Source organism: Urocitellus parryii, chromosome 10 (genome assembly GCF_045843805.1).
Source record: "Urocitellus parryii isolate mUroPar1 chromosome 10, mUroPar1.hap1, whole genome shotgun sequence".
NCBI classification, from domain to species: domain Eukaryota; kingdom Metazoa; phylum Chordata; class Mammalia; order Rodentia; family Sciuridae; genus Urocitellus; species Urocitellus parryii.
In genome coordinates, this window is record NC_135540.1 from 24978634 (window position 1) to 25002554 (window position 23921).

The 23921-nt window shown below is 31.7% G+C and overlaps 1 protein-coding gene across 4 annotated transcripts in view; it reads right to left on the minus strand.

The window, feature by feature from the left end:
- The window catches only part of Lrba (LPS responsive beige-like anchor protein), a 683057-nt gene that overhangs the window by 461547 nt on the left and 197589 nt on the right, over positions 1-23921 (minus strand). For all 4 annotated transcript variants that reach the window (XR_013344428.1, XM_026384651.2, XM_077803581.1 and 1 more), the window contains exons 32-34: positions 19892-19970; positions 18405-18538; positions 14974-15035 (exon numbers count right to left, since the gene is read on the minus strand). Coding sequence is in view for 3 of the 4 variants with exons in the window: in XM_026384651.2 (XP_026240436.2) it covers positions 14974-15035; positions 18405-18538; positions 19892-19970 (275 nt within the window). In the remaining variant the exon portion in view is untranslated. The remainder of the gene's footprint in view (positions 1-14973; positions 15036-18404; positions 18539-19891; positions 19971-23921) is intronic.

Consider the following 23921-nt stretch of genomic DNA (forward strand, 5'->3'; position numbering starts at 1 on the left):
AAGAATATAGCATAATTGTAAAGAAAAGATCTCTTTATATGATAAACCAAACAAATTACTCAATGAAATAATAAAATAGATTACTGTCCTTTGGAAAATTCTGATTTCAATTACGTTCGTCAACTGCACAACTAAAATGTACATCTATTTTGTACAAAATCACTCAGCCAGTAAATGAAATATATATAAATATGTGTATAAAGTTAAAAATAAGAGAAAAGAAAAAATTCTATTAAAATCTGATTAGTAAATGGCTCAATTTTATAATCGCTACTTAAATATTTTTCAATGTGACTATGCAGAAGGAATTGAATATTGAGAAAATAACTCTTCGTGGGAGGTACAAAATATAGGATACAAAGATTGTTAAAACACCAAAGATTAAAATAACATCTAATAATTTCAAAATAATCATTAAAAAACAATCTTCTCATTGCTGCATTTAGGTACATAAAGCATTACTATATTGGACTCTAAAAATCTGGTTTTAAACATTTTAGTAAAAATATATGACCCAACCAATAATGATCCTTCTAATAACTTTCAAACTTGCATCAATTAGTCAGTATCTTTCATGAATCAATACAGAAAGCTTGATTTCCATAAAGGTGACAAAAGTTGTTCTAACCCTTTCCAGCTATAAGCTCTCAACAGATGATCACCATTAAGACTATATCAGGGCTCCACATTCGGGAGCTATATAAATGTGTCCTATTAGTACATGGTCAGTCTGTTTGGCAACTCTAGTCTTCCAGACATATGGCAATTGCTGCCCTTTGAGGTCTGAAGTCACGTCTTTAGGGAATCTCAAAGCCTGCACTGAAATTACAAGGAGTGTTCATTAGAGACTGCTGGAAGAGAAACATGAAAGACTTCCATTAAAACTATATAAAACAGCTAATTATTTTTAAAACATTTTTAAACAATGTAATGTACGCCACTGTAATAAAAAGTATTTAACAACTAACCTTCTTTTTTAAAGCATTGGTTTCATGACATGTGTGCACAGTATTCTGCATGCCTCCTATCTCCAACCACAACACAATTAACAATAATTTTATGAGTGATCAGTCAAGATTATAATATCATAAGAGAGAATTAAATTATCTCATACCTCTAAATCCTTTCTAAGGACTGCTATAAATTTTCTAATGAAGTAATTTTTAAGAGTCAAATTTTTGTTTTCTAATATTTAGTTTACAATGATAAAGATTGTTACCTTAAATTGAGTCAAAAGTATGTACAGAGATACATTTCTTTTGAAATTTTACTTCTTTAATTCAAAAATCTCTGCCTGCATTTTATTTTTACTCTATTTTAAACTAATAATCAAAAAAATTAGGAGCACAAACAATATATAAGATGTGATTAACAGCAAAACATGAAAACTTATCAAGATTCAAATGTTTACAATTATAAGGAGAATATCAATTTGATAAACAGGAGTTCAAAGAAAATGCATATCTTTGTCAGGATTTTCAAAAACATCAAACATATAGATATATTCTAATTAAAACTGTTTTCAATTTTAACTGTTTGAATATCTAGATACTTTTTGAGAGAATAAAATCCTAGTTTGTTAAGTTTCACAGCAAAACAATGTTACTACTGAATATTTATTCCAGTAACAAATCTTTATAAAATGCTATATAAACTTCATTAGTTTGCCTCAATCATTTCTAGAATCCTCATATATGTTTGTTTCTGACAGCCTAATTCCAAAAAGCAATCAAAATCTCAATCAATATGTAAAAAGACAACAGAAAGCATGTACATTAAACCAGTTTAAAAGAATAAAAATCTAAAGAAAACAAATTACAAATGATTTATATGAATGCCTAGTGCTGAAGTTAATTACAAGTAACCCAATAAAATAGTGTCTTTATTATTGTACAGCAAGTAATAGCTCTAGATGTAAAAACCAGAGCTCTTTCTGCTGACTTTTGCATACCCAGTCCCACGGCACACAACATTAAGAATTAAACATGTGGTAAATAAGCCATATAGGAAACAGCAGTTTTTAACTAAAAGCAGAAAAGTTTCTTCTTGTTTAACCATCTGGGGTCTTCCACTCTGAACACTGACCACTGTAAACTGATACTATGTTATCATTTAAAAAATTGTTAAGATTAATATAAAATTGGATTTTAATTTCAGTGCTCAAAGTTTAACTTCAAATAATATATAAATAACTCTGAAATAACATCACATTTGGTTGGTATTCATTAGGAGCAAATTAGGGTTTTTTAATATTTGTGTTATGAAATGATGATATATCTTCATAATTAAAATCTTCCAAACTTCATACTATATTCACCTATAAAACTCTGGTCTCTGATTTTAAACATATCTAAGACATATATATTACCAGCTATAGTAATTTCTTATATTTGTCAAGAATCATAATTTATAGCCAATCAGAAAAAGAATAAGATCTTTCAATCAAGATAATTTTGTAACTCTTTTCAAATATTTATCAATACTTTTAAGAAAACAGTAGCTGACATAAACCATAACAGAAAAGTCCTAAGCCATGTTATGGATAAACATCATGATATAAGTATTCTTTGACCTACCCTATAACTGAAACACTGATACAAGTTGAGCATTTCTATTCTGAACATTTGAAATTTGAAATGTTACAAAATCTGAAAGATCCTGGTCAGAGTTATAATAGAAACTACACATATTTACAACTATAATGTTGTGGACACTGTAAATAGTTAAATCAAATAATTAACATCCATCACCTCATCTACCTTGTTATTTTTGTGGTGAGAATATTTAAGATCTACTCTCTTCATCAGAATCTGATTCTTTAGAGAGGCCTTTTCAAATGATATCTCCTTTTGTCCTTCCTCCATTCTGATAGGATTCAGGTTGAGAATCACCATGTTGAGCAATTTTTAATTATATATTTGGTCAGGAAAAAAAAAGGTTGATAATCAGTAAATTAACCACAAAATTTTTTTCAATTATGGGTAAGACAGTAGCTCTGCTAAAAGAAACATAGCATAAATGAAAACTACTCAAGTTTACAAACAGACCTTTAAAAATCATTAGACCAGTAACCCCTATGATAATATCAAAGTTACTTATATCCAGGTACATGCTATTGGGTTTCCTAGAAAGAGGTGTCATTGTGGCTAGAAGTGAAAACCATGTAATCACTTTTGAGAGTCTTTGGAAAATGTGAATGTTACCCATTAACCTTACCTACATGGAAAATAAAGGTATACTGTCAATCTCTGAGATCTCTTCTAGCTCAAATTTTTTTTATTCAAGATGAAAACAATGGCCTGGAACATAACTCTAAAAATAGAAAAATAATCAAAGAGACTAAAAAATAGTGTCAAACTAAATTTGTGAGGTTAGGATCTAAAAAGTCAAATTAATTTCATAAAAGAAAAATAAGAGGCACTGAAAATATTAAATAGAAAGTATTTCTTATGCTCTTAAAAACTGAGATTCAGCATCTAATAATTTTAAATTGTAACCTTTGTTCTTTGAACAGTTTACACAGTTTCACATGTATTACATAATAAAATCTTAATACACCATTTTACTTAATAAACAAAGGCTTACACAAGTGAAACGAGAATAAACAGAAGGTTACAATTAATAAGCTGTAGAAGGAAAACATTTATTAAATTCAGGATCTATCATCACAGCATTTTCTGGCCTCATTTTTCATTAAAAATCTGCCCTAGTCATTTTCCTTCCTCCTCTTATCACTCATGATGGGAACAATTGTTATCTCAAATAGTTCACTTCAAGCAGCAAAGGAATTTATTACTGGAAAAGCAAATAATTAGCTTTGGGTTTCGATTATTACTTCATTCAGGCCTAGATCAAAGATCAAACCTCAGATTTTGTTAAAACTTAGTGCATGTCTCTAACTTTCATACTATAAACTGATAGCTTGACTAAAACAGACCAAATAAAAAAGACACAATAGATGAAATACATACATAATTATTAATATAGTATTGTTCCTTACAAAATTTTTATCATGTTCTAACTGTACATATTGACATATTACAGTACTAACAATATAGCTCAAAGTGAACTAAGCCAAAGAGTACAAACATTTTTAAAAGACAGTAAGATTTAAACTTGGATGGTAAGGAGCTAGATTGGCTAATATGAACTCTGATAACTTGCACTAAAATCCATCATGTTATACACTATTTTTGAAAAATATGTAATATGAGAATAAAGCCTGAACCTTCAAAAATTATCAGAGAATTTGGCACTAAAGAAAAGCAATCTCAAGTTACACACTTTCAAACTAGCCTTTCCATTATACCTTAATTTCAGTAGATTGATTTTAAGTAATAAAAAGAACTATGAAACCCAAGCAATAATAGCTGAAAAACAAAGATACTGACCTGTATTCAGAATTATATTAAAACAAAACCAAAAAAAAAGAAGAAAAAAAGTTATGCTAAGGGTATTCCCATTTGTGTGTTCCTCCCTTTTTCTAACTCTCTTCTTAATCCCGAATTTAAAAGACTAGTTGTAAAACAGTAGGGTGCCAAATTAAAACACACTTTATTTTCAGATGTCTCCATACTCATAGACTGACTTCCTGTCAGGAAGAGTTCCATTTCACTGAATACCCCAATCAGCAGGGAACTTGCAGAATTAAGTGCCAGTTGATATTACTTTGTTTTGCATTTACCACCCTTGAGAATAATGTTCAAAGATGTAGTAATATAGTCAGCATGGTATCATCCTTCTGACTAGACTGCTAAGCCACAGGGTGTACTGCCAGTTCCACAAAATTTACCTTAAAAGCTTGTGTTTTCTAAATCCTAGTGTGCTGGTGAATCAACAGGACTTCTGTATTTCAGATTAAAGTCTGCATCTAAAATAAAATTATGTGTTTCTTTGATAGGAACAAGAACTTTAAATAAATATTATGGAAAGGTCTACATCCAAATTAAAATAAAGACAACTTAATGTTTGCTAACTTATCAACCTAAATAATTTATTTTAAAAAATGGTACTTAAATGATCTATTTAGAACTTTAACATATTATTGCTGTTGTTGAAAGGCAAATAATATTTATAATAAAAATGATATGAATATAAATATATATTTATAATAGAATGTTATAAAAATTTGAATGAAGTTAAAACACAGATATTTTGCCAAATTAATATAAAGTATGGACATTAAGCTAATTTTATATACTTCAAAACTATTAGTGCTTCTCAGATTTTTCATGACCAATTTATAGAGCCTGAATCTTCAATGACCCTCTCCATCTCTCATGACTTCCTATCTATGCTGCAAAGGTGTCTGGTGCCTTCTTATAAAATCAACTATTTCTACTGCACACAAGCCTATATTAACTGAGCATTTCAATATAGAATGCCTATTCTCCCTGCCTTTGTGCATTATGAGGATAAAACTCTCACAGGTAGGTCCATGACAAAACCAGGTGATTATAATGAAAGGCTATATTTATTTTTTATCTCAATAGTAGACACTGCCTTACTGATTTTCATCCCATCTACAACCAAAAGATCATAGGTACAAGAGCAAATCTCAAGGATAATCAATTTATATTCACTAATTTTCTGAAAGTAGATTCTAAGGAAGAGGTATAAACATATCAAAAAAGTGAAGAATAACATTAAAAATGTTGAAATATAAGAATTATATTAATCCTGGTTGGACCATGCTACATATAAATTGGTCTTAAAGAAACCTATTGTCCCCTAAAGTCCTATTTACCTTGTAATAAAAGGTTGGTTTCAAAGGAAATAGAATAATTTATTTACAGTATATCAAAGTATGTGTTTCAATATTTAGCGCACTTTGCAAATTTGTTGCCATCCAAACAGCTTTGAGGGTGTAGAAAGATAATGGTGAGATCATTCTACTTTATTTAAGTAGATCTGATTCTTTTCTGAAACCTTGACATACAAATAGGTATTTTAACATATTAGGCAAACACATCATTTTTAAGAGCCAGAGGATCAACATTTTTCACAGTCCTTGTTGGCAGAAGCTGTGATGCCAACAAGCATCTGGAATGAACCCAGAGCTATCAGTGATAAAAATGGTTCTCCACAAAGACCAAAATCTACAGCACAAAACTGATTTCTTCAAAAGTGATCATTAGCAGTGACTCCTTTAACTAAGACCCAAAAATGATCAGGTGAAGGGGATTTAGAATTTATCATGCTTCTTTCAAACACATGGAATATAGAGTAAGAATTCAGAATTAAAGAGTCTGAAGCTTAAATATAAGGGCTAATTCACATTGAGGCAGAATTTAATAGGAATAATATAATTTTCAAACAGGAATTTTCTCTTACCTAAAATACTTTTCAATGAGTCTAAATTCAAGAATTAAGATTAAAGAAGGAATCTTTACCTACATAAGGTAAATATACCTATAAAATGTTTAATATGCAGTTGACACTGATAAGCACCACAGACAAAAGGGACAACAAGAAATGGTTTCCCGTCACCAAGAAGTTTAGAGTTTAATGAGACACAAATCTTCCTATATAGTATGACAAGTGCTAAAACCACTTTTAGATCTATAAATTAAACTCTTAGTACTTAGCTCTGTGAACCCAATGTCGGCAGTACCAAAACTAGAAATATAAGATGAATAAGAGTTAATGAGGTCTAGAATTATTTTCATCCTATTGTACAGTGGAAGCAAAGAAAACATATTGAATGAGTATGTTTTATTACCTAATATAAACACAGATTCAGATAACATGTTCTGATGCAAAAATAAAATCTGAGTATGTTAAAGATTGACTTTCTCAAAAAATCTAAAGAATCATTAACTTCAGGATGGTTCCAAATACCCCTGGCTGAATTTGAACAACCAATATTCTACCCTCCACTCATTTCTCAAGGTTTGGGCTCACCAAGAGAGATCACTTTTGTTTATTATATTTAGGAATTACCTATACATATGTTATGGTTTGGAGGAGAGTTGTCCCCCAAAAGCTCACATGTAAGAAAATGCAAGAAGGTTCAGAGGAGAAATGATTGTGGGTATGAAAGTCTGAACCCAATCAGTGAATGAACCTCCTGATAGGGATTAACTGAGGGGTAACTGAAGTGGTAGGGTGTGGCTGGAGGTGGTGAGAATTAGAGGTGTGGCTTTGGGGTATATACTTGTTTCTGGCAAGTGAAGACCTCTCTCTGCTTCCTGATCACCATGATCTCATGCTTCCCTCTCCCACACTCTTCCCTCATGATATTTTGCCTCACCTCAAGCCCTGAAGAATGGAGCTGGCCTTCTATGGACTAAAACTTCTGAAACTGTGAGCACTCTAATAAATTTTTCCTCCTAAAAAACTGTTCTGGTCAGATACTTTAGTCACAGCAGTGAAAAACCTGACTAAACAACACAAATTATGCTTTCTTAAACATAAAATTACTACAAATTTCAGTTCAAACAGGCATTCATGTCATTTCTTGAGTTTTAATTCTTTAATCTTATTAGCATTTTAATAATAACTTCAAATTGTTATAGCTAGGTCTTGATTACAAGCAATCTTAATGAATGTTTGGATGGATAAATGTGTATCAAAAGTATCAGCTAATATAGGTTAAAAAAAACTATTTAGCTATAACTACAAAGAGACTATGGCTGGGCTGCAGTTGTAGCTCAGTGGTAGAGTGCTTGCCTAGCACGTACAAGGCCCTGGGTTTGATTCTCACCACCACATAAAAATAAATAAAATAAAGGTATTGTGTCCATCTACAACTTTAAAAACTGAGCCTACGGCTAATACTTTCACTTATTTAATAAATTTTATTGAAAATTTATTGCATTCACGTACTTTTCAGAGGAGGGTCACAAACAGATTAGTGTATCACCTTTGGAACTCTTGTACTTTTTAAATATATAGCACAGTACAGTTTCTATAATTGGATATAAAATAGTACATGTCATATCTCATTAATACAAAATACATTTTGACTCTAGTTTCTAGGCTTTATGCCAATGCTGAAACATGATCACAGAACATGAATTACACTATTGGTCCAAAATGATTCATTCAGTAAATATAGAAAATAATTACACATTCAACTGATAGCAAAACATTTAAATTTGCCTTTGAACCTGAGGTTAGTTCTACATGAATATGGTAAAAACAAAACACATTCTGGGTTAAATTTGAATTCTTCTAGAAAGAATACCAGTCTTTCTTATGATAAGTTCTAAAAACCTCTCCCTATACAAAAAATGCATAAACTGAGAGATATGTCCAAATTACTTACAAAGGAGAGGGAACAAATGAATGAGATAGTTTCTTTTGAATGAAGCAAAACAAAAATAATCAGTGTTTCTGGAGTAAAAAGCTATAATTTTGCATATCTAATGTTTTTGCTTATTCACTACAACTGAAGACACAGAGTAACATAAATGCAGAGTACTAAAAAGAGACACTTTCTCTGTCCACACTCTGACCCTCCTCTAACACAACAGTAGCTTTTCATAAATCATGTTCCACAAAAATTAACCAGAGGCAGTATGATAATAAAAAGGATTCTGTGATTAAATGTGAATCATTACAGATTCAACAATAAGCACTATTTTATAAGTATACACAATATGTATACACCCATATATGTATTTACTAGTGGCCTTGAGAGACCCTACAGTCAAGATATCTAATTGAAATATACTTAAACCAACATTTTCCAGTGTTATTTAATACTGTATACTTTCTTCACAGAACATGCATTATTATCACACAGTACACACTCTGGAAATAACTGTATTGGAAAAGTCAGAGTGTGAAAATTGATCAAGGAGGCACATTGCTACCAGAATTCAAACAATGAAAAGTTATAGACACTGGACAGAGTAGAGGAAATGCTTTAGAAACTGTATTATCTGTTGATCCTGATGAAATTATAAAAACATAGAACCCAGAAAAAAATTGACTATAAAGCTATTTTAGTAGACTAAAATGATCAACTCATAAAATAAAGGAAAGGAAGAGGGAAGGATAACATTAAGATAAAGGGAAGATCAGAAATATGGAAGGAGCAAGAGGCAGAGTCGAAGGATGGGTAAGAGGGGGCAATGAAAAATGAATCCTTAAAAAATCATATTATGTGCATATATAAATATAGCACAGGGAACTTTGGCTTTATACACAGATAGAAAGAACCAATCAAATATAAATAAATTGACTAGCCAAAGAAGTCCAGTACAGTAGAGAAAGGAAGATGGGAGATGGAAGGGAGAAGAAGAAGAGAAAGAGGAAGGGATAAGGGGGAATCATGAACTGAAATTGATTCCAAGCATGTATGAGTTTGCGGGGATGAACCCAACTACTATGCAGAACTATAAAGCTCTTTAAAAAAATCTAGTGTAAGAAAAATAAACTATCAAATAAGGACTGGTAACTGGTTTTGTCCCTAATACATATCCATATCCAAGTGTTTTCTTTATTTTTCAATCCTTATAAAATTCTATTTTGCATTATAGTCATTTGTCTTTCTTACTAATTTTTGCCTCTTGATCTATTTAAGGCATAGCTTAAAGGGAGGGGCTCAACTAAAACCATGACACGGGTTTGCTGAATGAGTGGATGCGGAAAAACCACAGCAGACATAAGGAGCCGGGGCCTCAGCCAAGGCAAGGAGAATCACAAAAAGCTCTTAGTAGAGAAATTATTGAAATAAGCCTGACAGACAGTAAAAATGAAAAATTCTAAAAAATATAGCTAATGGTCCCTCCATGATGCTGTACAAAAGTCTTATAAATAGGATTTCTTTACAGGTGAAAAACATTCTACTTCCACTACACAATTTTTAGTAAAAATTCCTATTTTGTAGTTGGCAAAAAATAATCCTTTGTTTTACTGGCTCAATGATTTCTTTTTAAAGATTACATAATTTTCTGAAATTGGATGTGAATTTTAGTGTAAAAGTTTGAAATGTACCCCTACAGTATGAGTATCTAAGGGCCCAGTTAAAAGAAATAAATCTCCATTTATATAAAGTTTTACAGTAAGGGAAACTAATCCATAGTAACAGAAATCAAACCAGTGGCATTTGAGGTGACACAGGTTGGGATTGATTACAAAGGGGCATAGGGAAACTTTCTGGATTAAAATGGCTGTTACATGGTTATGAATATGTCAAAATTCATTGAACATTTAAAAAATGTATATGTTTATTGTATATAAATTAGGCCTCAATCTAGTTGATTTTTTCAAGAGGTGAGTCTAATTAAGCCAAAGGAAAATGTAAAAAACAAAGACCCTATTTATACATGAACACAACTAGAGTATTCAGTAATGACAAAATAGCTGATCTAATAAAATTTGGCACTTAATATAAGAAGTAATTAATATCAAAAAGTAAGGGAATATTCATAATGAAAACGACCAAAAGGTGCTGCTGGCCAAACTGTACTCTTATATTGTGTGCACGTACAAATATGTAATAACAAATCCCATGATATGTACAACTATAGTGCACCAATAAAAAAGATGAGGAAAAAAGACAAAAAGTCCAAAACATGATTTATGAGTCCTGTTGCCATTCACTTAATAATTATACAATTATATAAACATATGCTTCAGCAATATGCAATATTGGAGATGGAATCAAAAATGAAAAATTCCTAGCCTTCAAGAAATTTATACTCTAAATGGAAGGCAAAGAAAAACCATGGGCAATTAAAGTACATGATGAAATTACAATGAGATGGATCAGCGAGTGCACTGAATGATACCACATTGATGCACAGAACTGTGGGAAAGCGGGAAGTCAAGGAACACTGGCCAGAAAAGACTGCTAGAAGTTTCCCATAAATATTGATTTGAATTTCAAGTGCCAAGGACTATGTTAGTATTAGTATATTTTAATGACAAAACAGAAATGGCTGTTGCCTTCCTAGAATCTGGAGTGGAGAAAGGAAGACTAACAGTAAAAGTGAACATATTCACACATACATATTTACAAGTCCTATTAAATTCTATGATGGATGCAATGAAATGAAAAACAGAGATAAAAGAGATGCCATACACAACTCTGAGAAAGGAATAATTAAGCTGTGTTCCTAATAATGAGAAGTCAACAATTAAAGAGTTACCACATTTGAAAAGGGGGCATTTTAGGGAAGAAAAAGCATGCGCCCACACACAAAAATACAATGGCACATTTGGGTAACTTCAAATACCTTCTACATGGTAAGAAATGAGATATAAGCAGTAAGAGACCTAATAATGGACATGCGTGCGTGTGTACTGGTATTGAAATAACACACTCATAATCAACTACCCATCAGAACTATGAAAAGTTTATGAACTAAAAAGGCAAAAGGTAATAGCATTAGTGTCATATATTCAGAAAAGATAAACTCAAATAGAAAAGAAATCTAGGATTAAAAAAATAAGAGTATAAAGTAAAAAAACAAAAGATATGTTTCATGATTTAAAAAATTTCAAAGACAAAAGTAACATGAGAATGGTGCTGATTCTTATTATGAATATTATAATGTTTAAATTAATAGTTCAGAGATACAGAAAGAAAAAACACTTAAGTCAAAATTGACCAAGTCTTATATCAATACCTTCAGGTGAAGAAAATACTTCCTTAAATTCCAAAAATCTACTTACTGTGATTTTTTAAATTTTGTAAGAAAAATCAGACTATGATAGCATTTTAAATTACCTTTTGCTGCTAATTAATTACTCAGACAGGATGCCAGGACAGACTACATGCTGCCTCTAGTTTTTCTATATACTGTATGCATTTCTGATAAATGGGAAAAGAATAGATGACCTGGCAGAAGGCTCAGACAATAATATGTGATTTACAGGACATGAATGCAGCTACCACAAGATTTATCTGACAGCCCTCTCCGATAGTGGACTGTTGAGTATCCGATGGAATGATTTCTAGTCTAGAAAGTCTACTACTGAGTAGCCATACACATTATTTATTTATTAGATGTTTTGGGTTGAAACCATTTTTAAATGATGCACTTCACAATGCACAGTCATAAATTTAGCTTTAAACCCAAGAAGGGAGGTAGTGTTATTGGAATGTATGTCAGACTGAATTAGGATGAGCAACACAACGCTTTTATAAAGTGGCCTTGAATGCAATGTCAATTCTTTCAAAAATGATATTAACGTCAAATGAGCAAGATTCAAACACTGTATAAAACAATGGAGTAATATTACTTGAAACATTTATTTAACATTTTCTTTAAATTCAAGTAGATATCATCAGGTTTATACATAGCACTCACAGCAAATATGGGGCACAAATTAGTTACATGATTGTGACGATGAATCTGAAATATTGTTGAGAACTTGTTTAACTTTTTTCTGTGCATAAAGAACATACAGTCTCCTAAAGAATGTAAGCAATTTTATTTTGAGAAGTAATGGGATTTAATTTAAACAGTTTTTGAAGCTTAGATAGTTCTTCAATTGTTTTATCTGAGATTCAACATATGAATGAATCTAATTTAGTAAACCTGAAATATAAATTAATTTTGCACAAAAATGCAATGCTAAGTGTTTTCAGAAAGTTTTCAATTCTAAATAACAACATTTTGCCTGTTATTAAAATGTAAATAAGATAAAATATAAAATTCTCCTAGTCAACAACTAATGAATGAAATGAACATGGAAAAACATAATGCTAGTTGAAGCTTTAAAGAAATGTATAGTGATCAGTTTGGTTGATCTTACTGTCAACAACCAAATGTAATCACTTCCTCATTTTTGAAACTTAGGCTTTAATTTCCATTTGTAATAAAATGTGATTAAGCACCTTGTTCAAAAAAATGCAAAAGGAAAAAGTTTTGAAAAGATTCAAGAAAATAATAAGAACATGGCTGATTGTCATGAAATTAACACCAACTAATTTGTAAAGTTCTAAATCAAATTTGCAGATGTTAAGTTCATAAGCATAACCCATTATTTATGTGATTAAAAAGGAGTTTTTGACCTGATCTTTCGATCTTTGGCACTCAATCCTCTCCATCTCCTCTTAAAAAATTAATTAAAATTTTGGCAAGATGGTAGCTTTTTACTTCCCATCCTATCTCAGACTAAAAAAAATTATCAATCAAACTCAAAACATCCCCACCCAATATCTGCAAAATGTCGACTTGAAATTCAATTTCATATCTCTGAAGCTTTCATGTAGAAAAAGACAGTTCACTTCTTAACAAAATAAATCACTTTTGTGATTACCAAGTTGACCTCTTTGAATTAGGAAAATTCAAAGTGAAAAATGTAATTATCACCCGGGAACAATCTGTATACATCTGGAGCTAATTCTGGCTTCATTTTTCACATCATTTTTCACACTGTGCTACATCTTGTAGAGATGCCATGGAACTTTTGAAGAACTCATAAAAAATGCTAGGGACTTCAAATACCCAGTAATGTATGTTATTCAAACAAAAACCTTGAGAATTTTTGGCTTTTGAAACTTATTCTACTAAGTGATCTTTATATACCATTTAACTGGGTAAGTATTAAATACTACTGTGGTACACATGAGAAATAGTTGTGTTAAAATGTGTCATTCTTTATCTTCGTGGCGTCTAATGTTCAAATATGTAATATACTATGTCTGAAATAGCTTTCAGGTACCAAAAATATATTCAAGACTAAACTTGAAAATTAAACTTCACTATCAAAATTCACTTATGAAACAATTATGTCACTATAAAAAACAAACCCATATTCTTTTGAAAAAAACTGTAAATAAATGCTTCGAAAAGGGTAATTTCATGTATGTAATGAGAATGTTATGTGGCAATTTCTATCCAAGAAATAATGAATTATTTCAAATCAGATGGCTGAATGAAAAGTTTTATTTAGTGGGCTTTTGAAGAAAGAAGCTTTTCTAAATAAAAGAAAAATTATACAAACATGAGTTTCACTAAATGTAAGAATAATAATCCCACTAACAAATATAACTACTCCTCACAAGTTCATTATGAAAATCCCTAGAAGTAATTCTTCTTATTGCACTTTATTGATAAAGCATAGCATTGATTTTTCACACCTTCTATGATTCTTTAATTTGTATTCATGAAATGTCCATCAGCACAGTCTAAGTAAATTTGGCAATATAGGCACTAAAATGAATAAATCGATACAAAGAAGCATTAATTTTGCATTATCCTTATTCATTAGGCAAGTAAACCATGAGAGTTGTAAATGAAGGTCAAAGGTGTTGAAATGGGTCAAAACCCTTGACCTCTAGACCAATACCCTTCCTATTAAGAAAGGCTTTTTTAAAGTTTTAAGTAGGGGAATTTACTACCAGCAAGATATCACTTTTAAAAGACTACAAAGAAAACTCTCAATAAAAACATTCATCTGTTTAATAGCAAAACAGAAAACAAAATAGCACAGGATAAATGATTTTTGCACAAATTTTTTAAATTATTAAAAAAAATCTAATATGTCTGAACATGTCTAATTTTGCTATTAGAAATTATTTTCTACATCATATTATTATGATAGCTACCACATTTTTGTTGATGCTTTCCCAAGTCTAGTGTGTATGTCAAAAATAATTAGCAACAACAAGGATTCAAAATTATTTATCACTCATTTTATAACCTCTGCACAAAAAGGAAGTAAACCCATGATTCCCAGTGGAATCAGAGTGGCACTTCGCAAAGTATAGAAATAAATCTGTTTCTGTAACCTTAAAATACAAAGCAGAGAAACAGTCATCTCAAAAGCATTTGATGTGGACATTTTTAATGTGACTCTAAAAGCTTTTGTTTCTCATTTACCTACCACCTTTCTTTCAGTACTTATTTCAAAATAATCATATTTTCAAGATACATATAAAATTATTTTAAAACAGAAAACTCAAAATCTCGTTATTGTATAACCTAGTAATAATACAGATATACTTGCTTATCAAAACAAATTCATGTAAAAATTTACTTTTAATTCAACATTTATTCTTGTACTCACCTGAGAACACAGTAGCATAACCAACTCCACAACTGAACTACTAGACTTCATGCAAACCAGACCTATTTTAAAGAGAATTTTTTAAAAACAATTACAAAGAAAAAAAATACAAGATTGATTTGTTGGTTACACAGTTTTGTCCAAAATGGTTTTTAAAATAAAACATTAACATCTTGCTAAGAACCATACCTGTACACAACTGATGATGTGATCATGTAAACATGGTTTCATAATTACCACAATTTTGGTAAAAGATACCATTTTAACTTTCAAAATACTAAAACATTTATTATAACTTCATATATAATGACATTTCACAATACTCATGGAAATGTGGACAACATATGCCATATTGATCAATATCATCTACATTTTGTTTTGGAGAGAGTTGATCGTTATACATGCAGAGAAGGGAAATGGCTCTCTGACCTTTGCTTTCTCCACCACACTCTCTCCCTTCAACCCTCCAGCTATCAATCAAGTTTCCATTTTGTTTCATGGCAGCAGACATCCCAAACACTCTTATTAGTACCTTGGCCTCTGACCTCACACTAAACCTTAACAGAAATGCAAGCCGTTGTCTGTTATTCCTGATTTCTTATAAATTAATTCATTTACATTTTCTCTTTCATGTGTCATTTTGGTTTTCCAAAAATATCCTTAGGTAGAAATTGTAATGTGGTTAATACCCATCTAAATAACTCTTTAGTTTTAATTACCAATAAAATCATTCAAAGAACAGTATATAACCAGTATCCATAAAAATACCACTAATTAAAAGGACTAAATTACATTACTAGTGACTAGAACTATTATAATTTTATAATTATTACATTTTTCTGAGCAAACACAAGCTTAGGTTCCAGGGTATGACAGCTAAAATAATTTCTAGTGGCACTTAAACAATCAATAACATTACTTTTTTTTCCCCCCTTTCTCCAGTAAAACTCTTCCAGGTATCCTGTCCATTCCCTTTCTCTTCTTTGTGCTCTTTAGTTCTTCTTCCGTTTTAATAATAATTCTTGTAGTGCATTGACGGCATATGTTGGCATTTTGAAGCTTTATAAATTGCATTCAGATTAAAAAGGATGTTCGCTCCTTCGTTTTTTAAAAAAGTCACAACCATTTTTATTATTGTTAGAAAATAATCACTGACCACAAAAAAATAGCACTGGAAAAAAATAGCTAAAGAACATCTTTATATTGCTTTAGGTAAGCAGGTAATGCATTAATTAAAGAGTGGTTTTTGTAGGGCTAAGTAAGCTCCTCGGTCTAATGCTGCCAAGGCCAAAAAGCAAGGGCAGAGCAATGCTCCATCTCTCATTGCTGGTGCAGCCCTCTGCTGGTCTCAAAGTCTGTCACTGTTCATAAAATATACAAGAAGTTCAGCTTTACTCCAACTTCAAAAACTATTACACTAGCAAATAAATTCAGAACTTTCCACAATTAAATCATTCATCATTACTGTACTATTCTAAAGGAGTTAGAATTTTGACCATTGGGTCCTGATCTGGACCCTTTTATATTTACTCATATAATGAGCAAAAGGGATAAAAAGATTTCTGGGCTATCCAAAATCAGAAATATTTTTACATGCTCTTTTGTCTCTTCAATCATGCTTATAGGCTATTTCAATACCTATATACTTCAGCAAAAACTGGATCTGCATATGCACTTATTTATTTGTTTGTTTGTTGTTTATTTATTTCAGTCTTATTTCCCAAAAGTGAAGATTAGTGTAAACCAGACTAAAGATTAGTAAACCAGGAAAAGGTTGATATTAGCCACCTAGTTGACATGAAGAGTCAGGAAAAAATATATCCACTGATCCCTGAGCTGAATGCTCAGAATACCATTGCTAGTAAAACTTCAAATACACACATTTCTTATTATTCATTTTGATTTGAACAGTTAATGTGGGGCTTATGGGAGGAAGGAGCAGTTAGTGAGGTGGAGAATATGCTCAATTATAAGTGAGAAAGGGGTTCAGAGGACATGATAGATCTGATATTAGCCCTCTTAACACTAACCTCCCTGACTAAAGGACATTGGTACTATAAGAATAAATAAATAACTTTGGGAGTAAAGAATATAGTTAATAAGTTGTCACATACCACTTTGAAAAACATAAATTAGTATGTGAAATACAAATTATAGAAAATTCCTGTAATATAGACTATTCTATTTTTTAATTCAGGTCTTTTCAAATTTTATTACTTACTGAATAAAAGTCCTTCAAAACTTCATCAAATAGTCCATGGTTAAATAAATTATGTTCTAGATATATCAAAGTAAATTACCATTCAAAACATAAATATTTCTAAAACGAGAATGTTGGTTTTCACATAAATTTATTGCAACTTTTTGACTCTATGGAAATAAAATCATTCACCACCTACTCCATATACTAAAGCTGCATATTGATATTTTAAAGATATTGATACTAAAATTGTATATTGCTATTTTAAAGACATTGAGATAGGGATTGGGGGTATTTTTCCAGGATCTGTAAGCTTGGATAGAATAAAAGTGTTTTATCCTAAATGATAAAGACATGGACAAAGATAAGCCAGAGTGAGCAATCATTTAGTACTAATACTTTTAAACACAAAAGTTAATTCTGTTTCATCATTGATATAAGTCCTCTATCTTCTCCTTAAAATTTCTTAGTTGGGGGTTGAAGACTGGTATTTCAAAGTGAGTCTGTTAAGTTTGTAAATAGACCTAATTACTTGAAAAAAATTGTCCTCTGTTAAACTGATATATGCTGCCTAAATAAATTCAGAGTAAGTCTTGTTTCACTTTATTGAGTCATCCTGTGTAATATTTGAAGACACTACATGTAAATGCCCATGCAAAATAAATAGATAAATAATTGTTATTCTTCATCCATTCCATAAATAACTTGGCCCTCAATACCCTTAGTAATCTACTTCTGCATGCTATCTAGTTTGATGCAATCTCAAATTATTAGAAGAAATCTAGTAATTTATGCATGATATAAGCAGGATGAAGTACAATACTACTATTATCTCTACTTATTTGTAACATAGAATCCTACTAATAAAAACTAAAAAAACATTCCACAATCCTAACGTGGCAATATACTGTTTTTTATATTGAGCTTAAGCTCTAGTGAAACCTTGTGACACTAGTCTCTCCAAATCTCTACACATATGGCTAATTATAAAGTATCAAAACAAAAACTCTTTGTTATTTGGTTCACCACATAATTTCTACTTCATTGAGATCACTGATAAAAAATATATAACAAGTTTCAATGTAAAAGACACATGGGATATAGTCTTCAAAAGATTCAGACTCTATAAGAAGCCTTGTCAAAGACTAAAAATACACAGATTTCTTATTATTCATTTAAGTTTTTAACTTTGAAATATAAATCAATATAAATGAAAGTAAAAATCACCTACTTGTTCCTTCTATAAGCAGCTCTTGTCCATGGCTACCCAAAAGTGTCCGAGAAAGAAAAGGTGCAAAATCCACAAAAATCTCTCGTAGAAGAGGAGCTGCCTTTTCTAAAGCATGTTCCAGTCTCTCTGTAATACTAATAGAAAGATGTTAAGTTACTCAAATTATTCAATACAATTTATCATTCTTAAAATAAACTATATTTCCACAGAAATATAAAATTATGCAAAAATTAAAAATGAGCTACACAGGATTTTTGCTATGCATAGTAGTCCTCCTACTGATCTATCTTGGTACCTTGAGCCCTGACAGACAACCTGGTTAACAACTATTCTAAGCATCAGTTCTTATGAGAAGTTGGAACTCATCTGTTAGGAGCACTTTCTTGGGCTGAGGGTGCAGCTCAGTGGTACAGCTCTTGCTCACAAGGACCTGGTTCCATCCCAGCATCACAAATAAAAAATTAAAAAAAAAAAAACACTTTCTTTTAAGCTGTATATTGACCCAAACAGACTCAAGACTTCATCAAATTTGTCTGTTAAACACTAAATCATCATTGAGTTCAAGGGCCGTGTTTTTGTTTCAAAGTTGTCAATGTATACAATAATATCATGTAAAAGCACATTTATACTGATCACAATTAACATTAATATATTTTTGTATGAATATTTACATATATTCATGCATACAAAAACATATATTTAAAGACTAAAAAAAAAAAGGCCCTTGCATTTCAGGATACTAAGAGTATCTAAAGCTTTATAAGCCAAACAAATATGTGAACAGCCACTACTTATCACTGTTCACACCAGGGGTACTTCCAGTTCAAACTATCAAGAAAGTAGTTGCTACAGAAACAAACAACATAAACTTATCTAAGTTTCACTATCAGTAATCATCTCCTCACAGGTACTGCCCTTAATAACAATTCTTCTATGTAACTCATAGAACTTTTCAACCCTAGAAAATACCAAAAAAACAAGCCTACACTTGAAATATCTTAGGGCATATTGTGCAGTAAATTGTGGATTTCCCAATTATGTTAAGGAAAATCAAGAATTCTCTGTTCACTAAGGATCTAGTGGTAGAAAACACTTTCACACCATTACAAATTAGAATTTGAAACACATATTTACAAATAAGGCAAGTGACAATAAAAATATTTATTTTACATAAATATATGTTATGCATATAGCACTGTTATATATTACAAATAGCTATGTCCCATGAACATTTTACATCTTATAATCTTTTGAAACAAAATTAACTTCTAAAATATTTCCAAGTCTCTAAATGTTTTAAAAAAATTTTTTTAAATGCCATGTATACTGGAAGGGAGGGAGAGACATATGTTGGAAAGGAAGGAGGGGATAGGAGAGGAAGGGAGGAAAAGGAGGAAAATGGAAATAAGGAAAATAAGCATAGCTAAATAGTTTTAAATGTGATCCAAAGGCATAAATCAAAATATCCAACTTCATATTTTAAATACCTCATATTTGAAACAGGGTCTTGTGGAACTGAACCAACTGTTGGAACTGAGGGCAATTTTGCATTTGATGATCTACTGCCTACAAAAGAAAAATAATCATTGACAGGAATTTTCTGGTTTTAGATGCAAGGATTCAAACAAACATGTTGTCATACCAATGAATAACAATATATTACCAATGCATTTTTAAAACATCCATTTGGATAACACTAAAGTCTAACAATCATTTTCTTGAATCCTTTCATAAATAAATTCAGTTACCATGTCAATTATCAAGCTAAGCAATCCTTCTGTTCATGGACTGAAGAGGTAAATAAAAAGTTGTTCGGATATAAGGTTTTTGGCTCAAAAATACTGTGCAAGACTGTTCAAAGGTGAAATTCAAATTAAATTATGAGAGCTACAATCTAATAGGTGGATTTATCTATTTGATTATTTATTTATTTACACTGGAGATTGAACTCGAGGATGCTTTACTACTGAGCTACATCCCCAGTCCTTCTTATTTTTATTTTAAGACAGGGTCTCACTAAGTTGCTGAGGCTAGCCTTAAACTTGCCATCTTCCTCTCTCAACCTCCCAAGGCACTGGGATTGCAGGCATGCACCATCATACCTGGCATGGATTAATAATTTAAATGAATCACTGGGTGGTAACTACAGGTAGTTGAGACATGACTGCAGAAGTAGGTCACTAGGGGTGGGTCCTTTTATATTCTGTCCCTGGCTTCTCATACATGCATATGCATGTATTCTTTCTCTTTTTCTCTCTCTCCCTCTCTCTCCATCCCCTCCTTCCTTCCTGGCTGCTATGAATGAGCTACTTTTCTCTGCCATGCCCTTCTGCCATAATGTTCTGCATCATCTCATGCCCAGAGCAATGATGTCAATTGACCATGGACTGAACCTCTGAAAACTGTGAGCCCATAACTGTGAGACAATAACTTTTCATCCTCCCAGTTGTTCTTGTCAGGTATTTTGATCACAGCAATAAAGAACTGACTATCACAAATAGTTATACCTCCATTACCATAAAAAAAATGTCATTCAGTCATCAGTTAACATCTGCTATATGCTGACAGCCTAAGTCTAGTCAGTCAAACAACCAATGAACACCTGAGAAACCTTTCTTAAATGATTCAAGCAGAATTTACATTCTGTCATTTACTCTCACTGTCATTACAGTATACAATTTGAAGCAGCTGTCACATTATTTATTTTTATTTATTTGTTTGTTTGTTTGTTTATTTGGTGGTACTTTGAACCCAAAGCCTTGCAAGTGCTCTACCATTGAACCACATCTCCAGCACTTTTTTATTGAGTCAAGGACTCAATAACATACCCAGTGTTGGGGTTTAACACTAATCAGTACCTAGGAAGGCTTATTGTTCCTGAAGTGAACGAAGAAGGACTTGTAAAAATGTGCTGGGGAAGGGAAGGAGGGGGAAAACTGTCTACTTTCCTATCTCCAATCCATAAGTGAAGTCATGCACTCATAAAACATCTGAAGGAACACCTGTGCAAAGATAGCATGCAATACATCCTATACATATTCCTGGTGGGTAGCTCTGATGCAGCCCTCAATTTGTCCTGATCTATTGCTGCTGCCAAGGAATACAAGAGTAACAAAACTCTATGGGAAGACATGGGGCAATGACCTGCTCACCTAGGACCTGACAGACCCAGATGGGCTTTCAGCTGTCTAAAGACATGGCACACCTTAGCAGCCACCTCCCTCTCCCCAGCCACACTACTTTAGTTGATTTTTAAAATGTTCTTTTATTATACAGACTTTTTGAAAACAGAAACTTTTATCTTTTTCATCCATCTACCTAGAGTCTAGAGAATCTAACACAATAGAAGGTCTTCAATCAATATGAATTACAGAAATGATTCCCTTAGTCACTCTGAACTCCTATATTTAATAGATCAATTTTCTCACCTGGTATATACTTCCTTACCTATTTCCTACTATTTTATTTCACTTCCATTGTTCAAACTACTATGTCAAATTAACTTTCATCATATGATTTTGTCTGTCTTTCCAATCAATGCTTCCAGATAACCTTAGATACTCTTGTAACTCTATATTGTTAAATGACCAGTTCATCCTCTTATAGTATAAAGTGTTCAAACTATTGTCTCCTATAGGAATCATGTTCTTTATGTTATTAACAAAGAACTGTATTTGCGAATTTTACATGGCAAGAGAAAAATAGTTGCCAGGAAATTAACCCTGACAGAGAATGGGTAAGAACAGAAATAATATGCATTATGACAAGTCTTTGAAGAGTGAGTTTAGAAGGCTAATTTGGAAGACAGTTTTCTGAGACTTCAAGAGAAAAAGGGAGAAGAAAGAATAAATGCTCATCTAGAATACAGAAAGAAAGATGGTTAAAATACATGAGAAGGAAAAAATATAGTCCTCTGACATCTGAGGACATCAGCTAAGCCTTATTGTTTGTTGTTAGGAGCTGAATTGGGGCCCACAGCTAGATCTTGGTATTATACATAAACAATTTTAAATATAAACTATGTTTAGTAAGCTTTTTTACTGCTATGACTAAATGACCCAACCAGCACAACTGTAGAGAAGGAAGAGATTATTTGAGGTTTCATGGTTTCAGAGGTCTTAGTCCACAGAAGGCTGGCTCTATTTCTCAGGGCTCAAGATGAGGCTAAACATCATGGCAGAGTGTGCAGCACAGGGAAGCAGCTTACATCTTGGTGATCAAGAAGGAGAGAGAGTCAGTCCACTCTCCAGATACAAAATATATACACCAAAGACACATCCCAATTCCCACCTCCTCTAACCACACCCTAAACTTCAGTTAATCCCATCAGGGATTAACTCACCGATTAGTCTAAGGCTATAGCCTAGTCATTTCTCTGCCAAACTTTTTTGCATTGTCTCACAGGTAAGCTTTTGGGGGACACCACATCTAACCCATAACAAACAATTTCACAGAATAATATTAACATCAGACAAGGATATTCAGTGACCAAGAAGAATCAACGCAATACCACGTTATAATCATGTTCCAACACAGAGGAAAAAATGAACTCTTCCCAAATAACAAAAATAATCAAACATCCAAAACCCTATTATCTGAGAAAGCTGGTTATTTACAAAATTCATTGGCAGTCTCAGTCATGCCCTCCTAGATATTATGATAATATCTAATCACAGAATTACCCTGCCTTCCTAACAGTATTCAATCCAAAAGGCTTATTTCCTTAAATCCTCACCAAAATCACCTAATACAAGTTCAAATCCTATGATAAACATCATTCCTAAGATGACATACATTTCTCCAGTCACATACTTCAAAGAATAACAAACTTATTAAACCAAAGTCCTGGTACTCTTTGCTTGGAAGGCACTGATGAAAACTTCATGTGAATTTGGTGTCAACGTATCTTATATACAAACATAGATAAGATAAATTGTAGTATACAGGTGTATTAAGAATTGTATTGCAAAAAAAAGAAAGCTCATGTATAATGGCATAATTTGATATGAACATACTTTATATACAGAATTATGAAAAATGGTGCTGTGAATGGATAATTATAAATGTAATGCACTCCACTACTGTCATGGATGTAAGAAATAATAGATAGATAGATAGATAGATAGATAGATAGATAGATAGATAGATAGATATAGACAGACAGACAGAAAAACTGAGCAAAATATATAAATAAAAAATTTAAAGATAATTAGACCAAAATAGTACTACTCCTGTGTTTAAGGTGATAAATAAAACAACTCACAAAATAATACTTACAAAAAAAGGAAAGAAATGTAAACATAACATTTGGAAAGGAAATAGAGAAAGAATAAGATCAAACAATTTATGGTAAGATACAAATTAGCACTTAAACTATGGGGAGGATTCTGATTTTTAAACATATGAAAAATATATATCTTATCACTGAGAACTGCGATTTCATAGTGTTCCTGGTGATTTTTCACATACATAAAGGTATTTTTATCTATATACATAGTTGTATTAACAAAAACTTGA